The sequence below is a fragment of the Pongo pygmaeus genome, chromosome 6 (assembly GCF_028885625.2).
Source record: "Pongo pygmaeus isolate AG05252 chromosome 6, NHGRI_mPonPyg2-v2.0_pri, whole genome shotgun sequence".
Lineage (NCBI taxonomy): Eukaryota > Metazoa > Chordata > Mammalia > Primates > Hominidae > Pongo > Pongo pygmaeus.
In genome coordinates this window covers 4,155,630-4,169,434 of record NC_072379.2, presented here as the reverse complement: position 1 = coordinate 4,169,434, position 13,805 = coordinate 4,155,630, and the positions used below count along the sequence as shown (strand labels likewise).

The following is a 13,805-nucleotide window of genomic DNA, read 5'->3' as shown; positions in this document are numbered from 1 at the left end:
CTAGAGGCCTCATCTACACTAGTCACAGCCTCAAGGGCCCCGCTGCCTGGAGTTTAGGACAGCTGGGCTTCACGGGTGCCTCTGGAGCCTGCCTGGACGAGGGAGCCCATGGGACATTCTCAGAGAAGTGGCTGGGGAATGAGAGCCAGGCGTCCTGGGAGGACCACGGGACAGGGGGTGGGCGAGCACAGAGGGAGGCTGGGACAGAGCCACAGACGGCCTCAGGGGCTGGCAGGTTTCTTAGAGGAGATGCGTTCATAAAGTAGCTCAAGCTCGACAGAAAGCAGAAGTGTGTACACCTCAGAGAAGTCAATGTAACACCATGTTCTAGTTCTCTCAATCACCCGTGCGACAGGCACTGTTATTCAGGCTTTACAGCTAAAGAACATGACCTAAAAGACTTCCCTAAAGCCACACAGCTAGAAAGCGATGGAGCTGGGATTCCGGGCCCTGTCGCTGTGATCCCAAACCCTGTGCTGCTTGTGTCTACACCCCCGATGGTTTTGTTCTGCTCGCTGCTTGTCACAGCATCTTTCCTGGGGGATGAGTCAGAGATGATCCGTGGAGTGTGATGCAGGCCAGGAAGGTGGCACGTGGAGAGAAGCAGCGTGGAGTTCCCCAAAAGAACATGTGGCCAGAATTCCGGCAGTAAGAATGAGAAGACGGGGCTGCAGAACTTTCTTTCCCTGGACGGAGCCGTAAAGGTGTTGGGTGGTGATGTGGAGGGTAGGAGTATATTCTGCTTGAGTCTGTAGAAGGCTGAACAGTGGCTCTTATCTACACTGGCCTGCCAGTGGAACACCCTCAGAAGGTGTTTAAAGAGATGCCTGCTCATTCATCATTGTTAAAAGCGTACCTTGCTGTTGGCAGGGTGTGGTGGCTCATGCCTGTAATCCTAGCACTTTGGGAGGCTGAGGTGGGCGGATCACCTGAGGTCAGGAGTTTGAGACCAGCCTGGCCAACATGGTGAAACCCCATCTCTACCAAAAATACAAAAATTAGCCAGGTGTGGTGGTACGTGCCTATCATCCCAGTTACTCAGGAAGCTGAGGCATGAGAATCATTTGAATCTGGGAGGTGGAGGTTGCAGTGAGCCCAGATTGTGATGCTGCACTCCAGCCTGGGCGACAGAGTGAGACTCCGTCTCAAAAAAAAAAAAAGAAAAAGAAAAAGAAAATGGCAAATGTGGAGAAATCTAAGCCAGCACTCACTGTGAGACGGGATGCCCCAGTAAGGATCATTGCCTTTGTAGATATAGAAAAGTGAGGCAGAGTTGACATGCTGGACATATAACAAGTATGACTTGACTGGACTTCAGGAATTTTAAAGTCCTGTACTTAAGTACTGGAAGGAAGATAGTGCAGTCATGTTAGACTTTGATAACTTAAGTTTATATGCAAAAATTTTAAGGGCAGCCATCATCCTCCCTTTCCCAGGGCAGGGTGTGAAAGAGTCCAGTCAGGGGTCAGGAACCTGGGCAAAGAAGGCATCCAAGCAGAACGGTGTCCAAGCAGGGCAGCAGCCCACTTTGATCATAAGACTGGCCACATAGAGTGGAAATCAGCAAAAAAATAAATATACTGAGCATACTGAAAGACAGAGAAGGGCTGGGATAGATGTAGAAAAGGGGAAGCTCGCATAAACTGAGGGTTTTGCATTGTATTTGGAGGTGACAGTGTGAAATAATGCTTTTCAGTATATGTGGCTAGATACAGAAACTGACCTAGCTATAGATACATGTACATTTCCTAGCTGGGAGCAGTGATGCCCCAGTAGCAATGAGCACACTACTGCCTGGATCTTGGTTTCTAAATCCCACTCTCCACTGCACTAACCCAAGGTTCCCTGGAGAAATGGCTGGGAAAGAAGAGAGAAAGAACAAGATGAGTTGGGAACATCTGTGCCAGAAGATACGGAAGAGCTCAAAGAATGATGGAGACATCAAAAGAATACAGAAGCCAGCTGGATGGGCTCCCCGCCACCCCCAAATGGCCAAATGGAGGGAAGTTTGAGCATCAAAATTAGTAATGATAGCAATGGGTTAAAATCTGTTACCCAAAATAAAAAGTCATGAGTCCACACTGATGATAATTAATGGAAAAATAAATGAGGAGAAAGCTTTCGCTTTCAGGAATAGGCCAATAGATAAATGTAGAAGAAATGATTGAATTTGTAAAAAATCACTGGTGCCCTCGTTGCCCTAATTAATTCCAGCAAGAAATATTAATGGATGACAAACTGGTGGATGAGATGGAAAGGGAAATGAGGTTTTTAGAGAATCTCAAAGTATCTTCTCACAAAATACTGATTAATTGTAAAGCGGGTGGTACAGAGGTGGGGGTAATTTTAGAGTGGAGAAATCTCAGTCAAGTTAGCAAAATAACTGGACCAACAAGGGGACATGCCAAGGCCAAGTCAAACCCAACAAGGTGTAGCAGGAGGCGCCCAGCATCACTTCCCCACATTCTGGCCAAAAACGCATCACCTAGGACGACTCCTAAAGACACTGGGATAAATCCAAATCGAGGGGAATCTGGGAAATAACCAGCCTGTAGTCTTCAAAACTGCCAAGGTCACAGAAGTCAAGAAATAACAGATCACAGGAGACCACTGGGTGCAGCCCATGTCCTGGAGTGGAGCCTTTTGCTATCAAGGGCTTTTGGGGAAAACTGGCAAATCATGGATGAGGCCTTTGGGTGGAGGGGAGTTCTCTGTAGGATTCTTAAGGCTTGTCTGTAGTTTCTAAAACACTTTTGAAATCAAAGGGAAAGATTACCCTTCAAGGGAATTGGAAATTCCACATGAAATGTTCAACCATTGGCTGCAGGCTGTGAGCTGGTCCAGGAGTCAGGCAGCCCCAGGGAGTCACCCGCATGTGGGATCCATGCGACGGAGCTTCCCTGCCCTGGACGCTCAGAGACAGCCCAGGGAGGTGTGCAACCAACACAGGCCTGGGGAAGGGGCAAGGCCACAATGGGGAAGGCAGAAAGCTTGCCCCGTTCATTCTTCCCCGGAGCACTAAAACCTCTGAACTGCTGGAGAATAGCAGCCCGGGACAGGCTGCCTGAGCACATCCTGCCTGCAAGGCCCAGCACAGAGGCCCCCGGAGGTGGTACCCTCAGCGGAGATGCAGATCTGTCATTTCCAAGTCTCACAAATAGAAGAGTGCTGCAGCCCCTGCCCCAGGGGTTCTGATGAACTGAGTCGTGGGTGTGGGCGCCTCCCCACCCACAACGTGTGGCAGGATTGGGAGGCACTGAGCACCCTGTGCAGATGCCCATGAGGGTCTCACCTTCACCTGAGGGAGGGTCTCACCTCCATCTGAGGGACCTCATTGTGCAGATGCCCACAAGGGTCTCACCTCCACCTGAGGGAGGGTCTCACCTCCACCTGAGAGACCTCATCCTGCAGATGCCCACCAGGGTCTCACCTCCACTTGAGGGAGGGTCTAACCTCCGCCTGAGTGACCTCATTGTGCAGATGCCCACAAGGGTCTCACCTCCACCTGAGGGAGGGTCTCACCTCCATCTGAGGGGCCTCATTGTGCAGATGCCCATGAGGGTCTCACCTCCACCTGAGGGAGGGTCTCACCTCCGCCTGAGGGACCTCATTGTGCAGATGCCCACAAGGGTCCTCTGCCTGAGGGCTAAGGAACACAAGCTCAATCCAATCTTTGTTTATGAAAACTGGTGAGAAAATACACTATCGATCTTAAAACCCAGGCCAAACCAACAACCAGAAAAGGCCAGCTTCACTTATGAACATGGATACAACAATCTTAACCCCAAACAAAACAAACATCATGACCAAATTGCTTCTGTCTCAGGAGCTCCGGAATGGTGAAACAGAAGGGCAGTGTGAATCGCCTTACCAACAGATGAAATCAGAAAAACCATATGAGCAGCTCAAGAGATGAGAAAATATTCTGATGCAATTAAATTTATTTATGCTTAAAAAAAAAAAAACCCAACTCCTAGGAAACCAGGATTAGAAAAGAATCATCTTAACCCAATACAGGCTGGATTTTTTTTTAAAAAGCCTACATCAATGGTGTAAATGTCATACCTGATGATAAAATCTTACAATAATTTCTTTAAAGTAATAAAACAAAGATTGTCTTCTATCACTGTCCCAATTCAATATGATAGAAGAGGCTTTAGCCCTCCCAGTAAGACTACAAAATACTCAAATAAGAAGAAACAAAAAAGAGAAAGAAAGGATATAAAAAATTCAAAGGAAGAAACAAAAACTGTCACCATTAACAGATGATATGAATTCTTTATAGAAAATTACAGTAAAACTAACCAACTAAGAAGAGAATTCCCAAAGTTTCTGGCTGTAACACCAATACACCAGGCTGAGCAGCCACAGACTTCCCAGGTTTGCAGGCTCCAATCCGGCTTCATGGCTTGGCTGTGTGACCTGGGCAGGTAACCCAACACCTTCACGTCTCATCTGTGACACAGGGTTATAACAGCCACCAGAGAGCCATTATGAGAATTAAACGTGTTCATAGTTGTGAAGGCACTTAGAACAGAGAAGAGTTTATTAAAGAAACAAAAATATTTAAAAATCAATTGTGTTCCTCTATGCCAACAACACAGGCAGAAAATATCATTTAAAATAGCCACACGTGAGTTAATCCTCATGACAACCTCACAGATAGTACTATTGACCCCATTCTCCAGATGGAAATTCAGGCTCACAAAGAAGTTAAGAAGCACATCTACAGAGCTGGGAAACAGGGGTGCTAAAAAAGGGGGGAACCAGGTCTGTCTGATTCAAAGCCCGTATTCTTCACATTACAGCTTTTGAGGTATATTGATTGCCCCTCATTTTCCTGCCTTTCTGAGAGCAGGTGAAGGGAGGATTAGAGAGCCCAGTGCTTTGCCAAGAAGAAAGCAGCTGAGAAAAGTAGATTTTCTCAAGTGAAAAGAGGTAGCATGTTCCTGGACAGAAAGATTCAACACCATCAGATGTCCACAAGAGTGGCCGGAAAAATCCTAAGAAAGTCAAGCAATGCGTGTGTGTGTGTGTGTGTGAGTGCACGTGCATGTGCGCACACATTGGTTATAGGGAAGCAGGCCTCACCACATATTAAAGCATAGTTTAAAGCCTCTCTAAGTAAACAATGTGGAATTAGTGCATGAATAACCAGACTAATAGAACAGAATGAAAAGTTCAGAAATAGACCTAAGTGCATATGAGAATTTAATGTTACAAATCAGGAAAAAAAAATGGTCATTTTAATAAATGGCACTGAGGCAATTACATAGCTATTTGCAAAATGATGAAAATGGATTCATACCTCACTCCATATACAAGAACCAGTTCCAAATGGATGGAGTTCTAAATGTAAAAATGAAACCAGAAAATTGGCACCAGAAAATTGGTTGGGTTCCTTTAGAACCTGAAAGTGGGGAAAACTTTTCTGCCTATGATTCAAAAACCAGAGGCATGCAAGAAAGGAGTCATAAATTAGACTTCAATTTTTTTTTTTTGCATGGCAAGAAATATATACATGTTGCTGCCGGGAATGCAACATGTTACCATCTGCAGAAGAGGGATTTGGCAATGTCTGGGAAGTTTACATGTGCATTTGCCTTGTGATCCACCCAACCCATGCCTGGGAATCTCCCCCAAAGATACAGTGGCAAAACTACAAAATGACTATGCAAAAGGCTGAAAACAAGCTTGAGGCTGAATGAGGCCCCCTGGAGATGCCCATACCCTAATTCCTGGAACACATGAGTACGCTGCCTTATGTGGCAGGAGAGGCTCCGCAGATGTGATTAAGGGTAAGAACCTTAAATCGGGGAGGTTATCCAGGTGAATACAAGGTAATCACGAGTCCTTAAAAGTGGAAGTGGGAGGCTGAAGAGTGGGCCAGAGAGATGAGAAGGAAGGAGGAGGAAAAAGCCAGAGTCTGAGAGGACTTGACCTGCCCCTGCTGCTCTGAAGACGAAGGAAGGGGATCCTGAGCCACAGACCGTGGTGACCTCCAGGAGCTGGGAATGACCATGGCTGACAGCACAGTATGGGGACCTCAGTCCTACAACTGCAAGGACTGAATTCTGCCGCAACCTGAATGAGCCTGGAAGCTGACTCATCCCCAGAGCTTCCGGAAGAAACATGGCCCTGGTGAGACCCATGCTGGACTTCTGACCTGCAGAACTAGAAGATGACACATTTATGTTGTATCAGCCACTCAGTTTTTGGTGATCTGTTATGGCAGCGTTATAAAACTAATACACATCCCAATGTGTGTCAGCAGAGGACTAGCTACATAAACAAACTCCAGCCATGCACACCGGGCAGACCTATGCAGGTGTGAGAAGAAAGGACAATTGCACGCATGATGCCCAGGGATGTTCAGGGTGCAGTGTCACAGGAAGACAGCAAGGCGCAATATGCCACCTTCCGTGGAAGAAAGAGGAAGTACACATATATGTAGAGCTGTTTATGTTGCCAAAAAGAAAAAGAAACAGGATAAACCAAAAGTCTAATAAATATGGTTATCTATGTGGCAGACAGGCAACAGGGTAAGGAGACAAATGAACAGAAACTTCTTTGAATATCACTTTTTAAATAGTTTTGAGATCATGTAAATGAGTTATATCCTCAAAAAATTAGTTTAAAATCCTCCAACAATTTTTTAAAATATAAAATGAGCTAGGCGCTATGGCTCACACCTGTAATCCCAGCACTCTGGGAGGCTGAGGCGGGCGAATCACTTGAGGTTAGGAGTTCAAGACCAGCCTGGTCAACATGGTGAAACCCCATCTCTACTAAAAATACAAAAATTAGTCAGGCGTGGTGGCGAGCACCTGTAATCCCAGCTACTCAGGAGGCTGAGGCAGGAGAATAGCTTGAACCCAGGAGGTGGAGGTTGCAGTGAGCTGAGATCACGCCACTGCACTCCAGCCTGGGTGACAGAGTGAGACTCCGTCTCAAAATAAATAAATAAATAAAATGTAAAATGATTTTTAAAGAAAGTCAGTGCTAAAAATTGAAGCAAAAAAACAAAACAACTCCTGAAATGAATGCACTTAAATCTGTATCGAGATAACCACAATGAGAAAAGAACAGTGTGGCTTTAGAACAGTACTGCAACTGTACTTGTATACTGTAAGTATAAATATATTATAAACTGAATATAAACTGTAGGTATAAACTGAATATATTACACTTCCATGGTATAACACATTCTAAGGACAAATACTTAAATTACATTCAGTAGTCTCTGTTAGTCATACCACTGAGATTATAATTTTTTAACTCCTAATAGTATTTGTGTTTTAACATAAACTTTTCATGTAAGTAAGATACACAGGCAAATTCACAGACCACAGGTTGAACCTCTAATACAATAGGAGGATAAGGAAGATAATCGAGTTAGGAGTCCTAAAAAGCACAGTCTTAGAGTAAGGGAAAATATATTTAAAATATACATTTAGGCCGGGCGCAGTGGGCTCACACCTGTAATCCCAACACTTTGGGAGGCCAAGGCAGGTAGATCACCTGAGGTAAGGTGTTCGAGACCAGCCTGGTCCAACATGGTGAAACCCCATCTCTACTAAAAATATAAAAAATAGCCGGGCGTGGTGGCAGGCGCCTGTAATCCCAGCTACTCGGGAGGCTGAGACAGGAGAATCACTTGAGCCCAGGAGGCGGAGGTGGCAGTGACATCGTGCCATTGCACTCCAGCCTGGGTGACAAGAGTGAAACTCCATCTCAAATAAACAAACAAATAAATAAAATAAAATAAAATATACATTTAAGTAACATAACATAACATAACATAACATAACATAACATAACATAACATAACATAACATTATACATTTAAGGTCAGTAACCTGAAATTTCACTGGAAACGTCAGTATGAACTCATGATGCTTCAGAAAATATGTTCTGTCTACTGGGAAGGTGTCGAAGCAGGGACCAGCTGGGAGCGATGAGCATGCACCTTGGTGCTCAGGTTATCGTCTTTAAACAGCATTTGACACTCATGAAACCAAGGCCCTGCAGGTGCGGCTCCATCTCAGCTTGAGGCAGGAAGTCATCAAAGAGTGCAGCCTCATGCCGGAGCCCCAGGATACGAAAGCATCCCTAGGCCAAAGACAGGCCAATTCTAGGTTCAAAAAGAATAATGACTGCAGGTGACTGAAACCGACTGGACAGGTAAGAACCTATGCTTTCATGATGATACTCAGCAAAAGAGATCACAAGACAGAAAAAGAAAGAAAAATCTATTTAACATTGGAAGTAACCAGGGGACCAATTCCTCACCCTAGAAATTGGTAATTAAGGGAAAAGAATTAAGCATTTATTCTGCCTTCCTGTATTTGGGAGTAACTAAATAGTCTGAGGGATGAGCGGAGATGCTTCTTTTTAGAGTTCCAACAGCTAAATGAGGAAAGATTGATAGAAGTATAAAATTATCATCTTGAATATCCTAAGAACATAATTAATTCAGGCAAAGATCATGGATGGATGAGACCATTAGATAAAAAGCTGATGGAGAAATTCACAAGGTAGGGATCAGGCTGCTACGCTCTGCCACCCAACTTAGCATCCCTGAGTGGGGCGACTAGACCTATGTGCCTCCAACCTGCTGCAGTAACGGGGAAGCAGTCTTAGGGAGGGAGGGAGAGAGACAGAGAGAGAGAGAGAGGAAGGGAGAGAGGAAGAAAGGAAGGAAGGGAGGGAGAGAGGAAAGGAGGGAGGAAAGAAGGGAGGGAGGAGAGAGGAAGTAAAGAAGGGAGGGAGGAAGGAGGGAGGGAGGAAGTAAAGGAGGGAGGAAGTAAAGAAGGGAGGGAGGGAGGGAGGAGAGAAGGGAGGGAGGGAGGGAGGAGAGAAGGGAGGGAGGGAGGGAGGAGAGAAGGGAGGGAGGGAGGGAGGAGGGAGGCAGAAAGGAAAGAAGGGAGGGACGAAGAGAGGAAAGGAAGGAGGGAGGGAAGGAGGGAAGGAGGGACGGAGGAGTGGAAATGGAATCTACCAGTTCTTTGCAATGAACTTCCAGTTTACAGGGCAAACGGGGTAGAGGAACAGGTCACGTGGCCCCACAAGGATGTAACCAGGTGCATCTCCAATGCAGACGTCCCATGGGATGACTGGCTGGGTTTTCTCAACGAGGTAACTGCATGGGGGGAAAGGGTGGGGGATTCCACTAGATTAACAGAGCTGTAACCTATAGTGACAGGAAGCAGACAAGTGGTTGTAGGGATGGGGAGGGTTGGTAGGGAGGGATACTGGGGGCTGCAAGGACACCTTTGAGGGTGAGGAGCGTGTTCATTATCTCAACTGTGGTCACAGCTTCCCAGGTGTGTGTATATGTGTAGCTGAGTCAAAAGCTGTCAAACTGTCCACCTTAAATATACGCAGTTTAAACCTGTATGTCAATTGCAACTCAATAAAGCTGTTTACATTTTTTTTTTAACAATTTGAGAGACATGACAACAAAATGAATAGTGCGAACCCTGCGTGAATCCTACTTTTATCAAAACCACCGTAAAGAGGTGTTTTGGAAAATTTGGGGGAATCTGAGTGTGAACTGACTATTAGATGATATTAAAATGTTCAAATTGCCAGGTGCTGTGGCTCATGCCTATAATCACAGCACTTTGGGAGGCCGAGGCTGACAGATTGCTTGAACTCAGGAGTTCGAGACAAGCCTGGGCAACACGGCAAAACCCTGTCTCTACCAAAAATATAAAAAGTTAGCTGGCGTGGTGGCACATGCCTGTGGTCCTAGCTACTCAGGAGGCTGAGACAGGAGGATTGCTTGAACCCGAGAGGCAGAGGTTGTAGTGAGCTGAGATCACACCACTTCACTCCTGCCTGGGTGACAGAGTGAGATTCTATCTCAAAAAAGTAATAATTTTATCAGGTGTGACAACGGTATCATGAGAAAAGATATTCATATTTTCATGTAAAAATTTCTTTTCTTTTTTTTTTTTTTGAGCCAGAATCTCACTCTGTTGCCCAGGCTGGAGTACAGTGGCATGATCTTGGCTCACTGCAACCTCCACCTCCCAGGTTCAAGCAATTCTCCTGCTTCAGCTTCCTAGGTAGCTGGGATTACAGACGTGTGCCACCCTGCCCGGCTAATTTTTGTATTTTTAGTAGAGATGGGGTTTCACATGTTGGCCAGGCTGGCCTCGAACTCCCAACCTCAAGTGATCTGCCTGCCTTGGTCTCCTAAAGTGTGGATTACAGGTGTGAGCCATCACGCCTGGCCAAAGTTTTCGCTGAAGTAAGACACACAGGCAAGCTCACAGACCACTGGTGTATATACAAAATAAGCACACAGATCAAAAGACAGCACTCCTGCCATTCCAGACGCCCCCTCCTCAGGTGGACCCCTCCCAGTCACTGTCACCTCCACGGTAAGTAACCACAAGGGTCCCAGGAAAACCCGTATTCCAACACCGAAGATTACTTCTTCCTGTTTTGGAACATTCTATAAATGGAATCACACAGTATATGCTCCGAGCAGGGGTCTGGTTTTTCTTTTGCTAAACATTATGCCTTTGAAATTCGTCCATAGTGGCATGTGAACACGTATTTGAGACACACGTGTGACGAAGGGGCGAAGTGACACGTGGTCTGAAATATGTTTCAAAATACGCCAACAAAAGAGCGGGGATGGATGGATGCGGCGAAATCTTGAGGATCATTGACTTTTGCTGATGGGTATAAGAGGGCTTACTCTACTATTCTTCCTTTTGCATACACTTAAGATGTTTTACATTAAAAACGTAAAATCTCTTTAGAGGTCAGGCGCGGTGGCTCATGCCTGTAATCCCAGCGCTTTGGGAGGCCGAGGCGGGTGGATCACGAGGTCAGGAGATCCAGACCATTCTGGCTAACATGGTGAAACCCCGTCTCTACTAAAATACAAAAAATTAGGCCGGCGGGTGGCGGGTGCCTGTAGCCCCAGCTACTCGTGAGGCTGAGGCAGGGGAATCGCCTGAACCTGGGAGGCGGAGCTTGCAGTGAGCCGAGATGGCGCCACTGCACTGCAGCTTGGCGACAGAGCAAGCCTCTGTCTCAAAAAAAAAAAAAATTAAAGAAACAGGTTGTATGACATAAAGCCAGGATGCTGTGGCCGAGAAACTGTGCTGAGGGTCCCCACATCACTCCACGTCTTTCCCTCTCGGATGAGCTGAAATGCAACACTCTCAGACTCTCCTGCAGCGACACGGGGCCACGTGACCAAGTTCTGGGCGACGGGACACGGGCAAAAGGAGCGTCATCCACTCCTAGGCCTGCCTGGATGCACAAATGAGCTCTTGTATGTTGAGCCCTGAAGACGCTGGCGTTTCCGTCGCTGTGGCCTGTCTAGCCCTAACGTAACACCACATTCTAAAGCCTGCAGAGAGTGCTGCCTCCTGGCCTCAGCTACGTGGCATCGTCAGACTCCAAAGACCACAGCGCGTGCTTCTGCGGGCCTAAAAGTATTGCCCGGCTACTTCTGCGGATGGATTTTAATACTAGAATTGGTTTTCATGAGACTTCATGATTCTTCTCCTATATTTAATCTTAAGCGTTTTAAAGTTTGCTTTCATCAATTTGTCTTCATTTGCTGAGGACTGATTTTTTTTTGTAATTTCATTATTATTATACTTTAAGTTTTAGGGTACATGTGCACAACATGCAGGTTTGTTACACATGTATACATGTGCCATGTTGGTGTGCTGCACCCATTAACTCATCATTTAGCATTAGGTATATCTTCTAATGCTATCCCTCCCCCCTCCCCACAACAGTCCCCGGTGTGTGATGATGCGAGGTAGGGCTCTACTGCTATTTTTCCTAAGTAAATGATTGTTCCAGCCCCATTTGTGGGTCAGTCCCATCCAGATGGTTTGCGCCTTCAGGATCCTCCTTAGATTTTCAGAAATGTTTGCTTAATGAAACTTTTGAAGAGGTAGATAGGATTTGTTCCCTAATTTATAGCCAGTTTCCAGGAGTGGATCGTCTTGCAGTATAGCACAAGTACAGTCATGAAAACCACAAGGATTTTACTACAGATAATAACTATTTTGAAACTTTACTACTCATCATAATTTGGCCCTTTATCTTTTTCCTCCTGCTTTTATTGGAACATGGAACTGGCAGATTGCATGGCTTTGCCAATGCCAGCATGATCCTATTCAAGCCTGGCGCTGTCCCGGACCCCTGCGTGCTCCAGCACTTGCACCGCTGGAGTCGGACCGGAACTCTCTCGGCAGAGTCCACTCTCTCAGGTCCTGTGGAACCCGTCCCCAGCTCTCCCCAGAGCCACCGCCCCCCTCACTCCAGCACCCGCCCTCCTCGCTGTCCCTCAAATATAACAGCTTTCCCACAGCTGGAGGTCTTTCTTTCCCAGACAGCACTTTTCTCCTCGACAGCAGAAACTCAGCCAACTTTGTCTACTGCAATAGCCCCCGTGCCCAGAATAGTGCCTGCTGATAGAACAATCGTCTCTAAAAATATTGTTGAATGAATGCATAGCTAATGACACACAAGCTGTACCAAGCAATTAATCCTATTAGTATATTTAGTAGCTAATTGTGATATAGAATTTTTAAAAACTCAATCAACGACGCTATCCAATTTTGGGTACCTATTTTGAATCACAACTTTCATTTTAACCCTTCTTATCCTTGTCTTATCACCTGGTAGGACCCCAGCCTGACATCTTGTTCTTTGTCTTCCTACATTCTGCCCTGGTATCTGGGCTATCTACAGCCCCTGGTTCTCTCCCTCCAAGCATGCCCATCTCCCCTACACCCCACGCCATCATCTGCAGAGGCACCACTCACACACAGGCCCCAACACTGCTCTTCGGAAATGCTGGCTCCCGGTCTAACGAAACACATACCTGCCCCTCGACAATCCACCTGGAGATGGACGTTTTCCCGTCATAGCCTGGCCGGAACTGAAGGGTGGCGGAGCGAGGGCTGATGTTGGAAATGACCAGGTTGGATGGCGCACCAGGAAGGTCTAGAGAGGAACCAGGGAGGAAAGGGAGAGATTTACAGTGCGACACAGCTTAGGAAAGGTATCAAACGTGTCAGCTTCAAAAGTAAACAGTTTCAAAATGATTCTATACCAGAAAAGGATTTGTTCTCAAAAGCATGAAGGTGAGAAGCAGCACATCTTCCCCAGGGACATGATCAGTGCATGGTTTTTGCTTTAATAGGGTGACCCAGTGGGCTTTAGGAGACACACTGCTAGCATGGCCTCCCTGATGAGAAACTCTGCAGGCATGCGTCATGTCTTACGCATCTCTGTACTTCGTAGGTAATTAACAGATGCTGGCTGAATGAGGAAAGGATGAACGAATGTAATTCTTCCTGGCTCCTCAAACCACACAAAGAACAAGCGGGCCCGTACTTCCTTTCATAATTACCGCGGCCTCGGAGGGATGGAGGGAAGAGTGCACAGGCCCAGGGTTGCTCCCAGGTGGCGTGACACCCGGTCAGGATCGCCTGCTCCCAGATGGCATGACACCTGGTCAGGATCAGGTCTTGAGCCTAAGGCTTCTTGGATTTGGTTTCCAAGACGACCAAATTCTTGTGCAAATGCAGAACTCTCCTTGCTCTGCCTCTATTCAGTTGCTCGGGCAACTGGATAAGGTGGAAGGTGGGTTCTGAATGAGCCTCCCGTTGAGGGTGCCTGTGGCTCAAGCCTACTCCTAGATGAGAGACCCTTCAGATGCCACTCCCCAAAGAGCATCTCCCACCCGGAATTGTAGCACTGTGAGTTCAAAGTGAGAGATTTTATGTTACTGTGCCATGCAAAATACTCTAGAG

The 13,805-nt window shown here is 46.4% G+C and overlaps 1 protein-coding gene across 4 annotated transcripts in view; it reads right to left on the bottom strand.

Moving 5' to 3' along the window:
* SDK1 (sidekick cell adhesion molecule 1) overlaps positions 1-13,805 on the bottom strand; it is a 989,261-nt gene that overhangs the window by 176,963 nt on the left and 798,493 nt on the right. For all 4 annotated transcript variants that reach the window (XM_063667220.1, XM_063667221.1, XM_054494717.2 and 1 more), the window contains exon 22: positions 12,872-12,993. In XM_063667220.1, the coding sequence (XP_063523290.1) occupies positions 12,872-12,993 (122 nt within the window). The remainder of the gene's footprint in view (positions 1-12,871; positions 12,994-13,805) is intronic.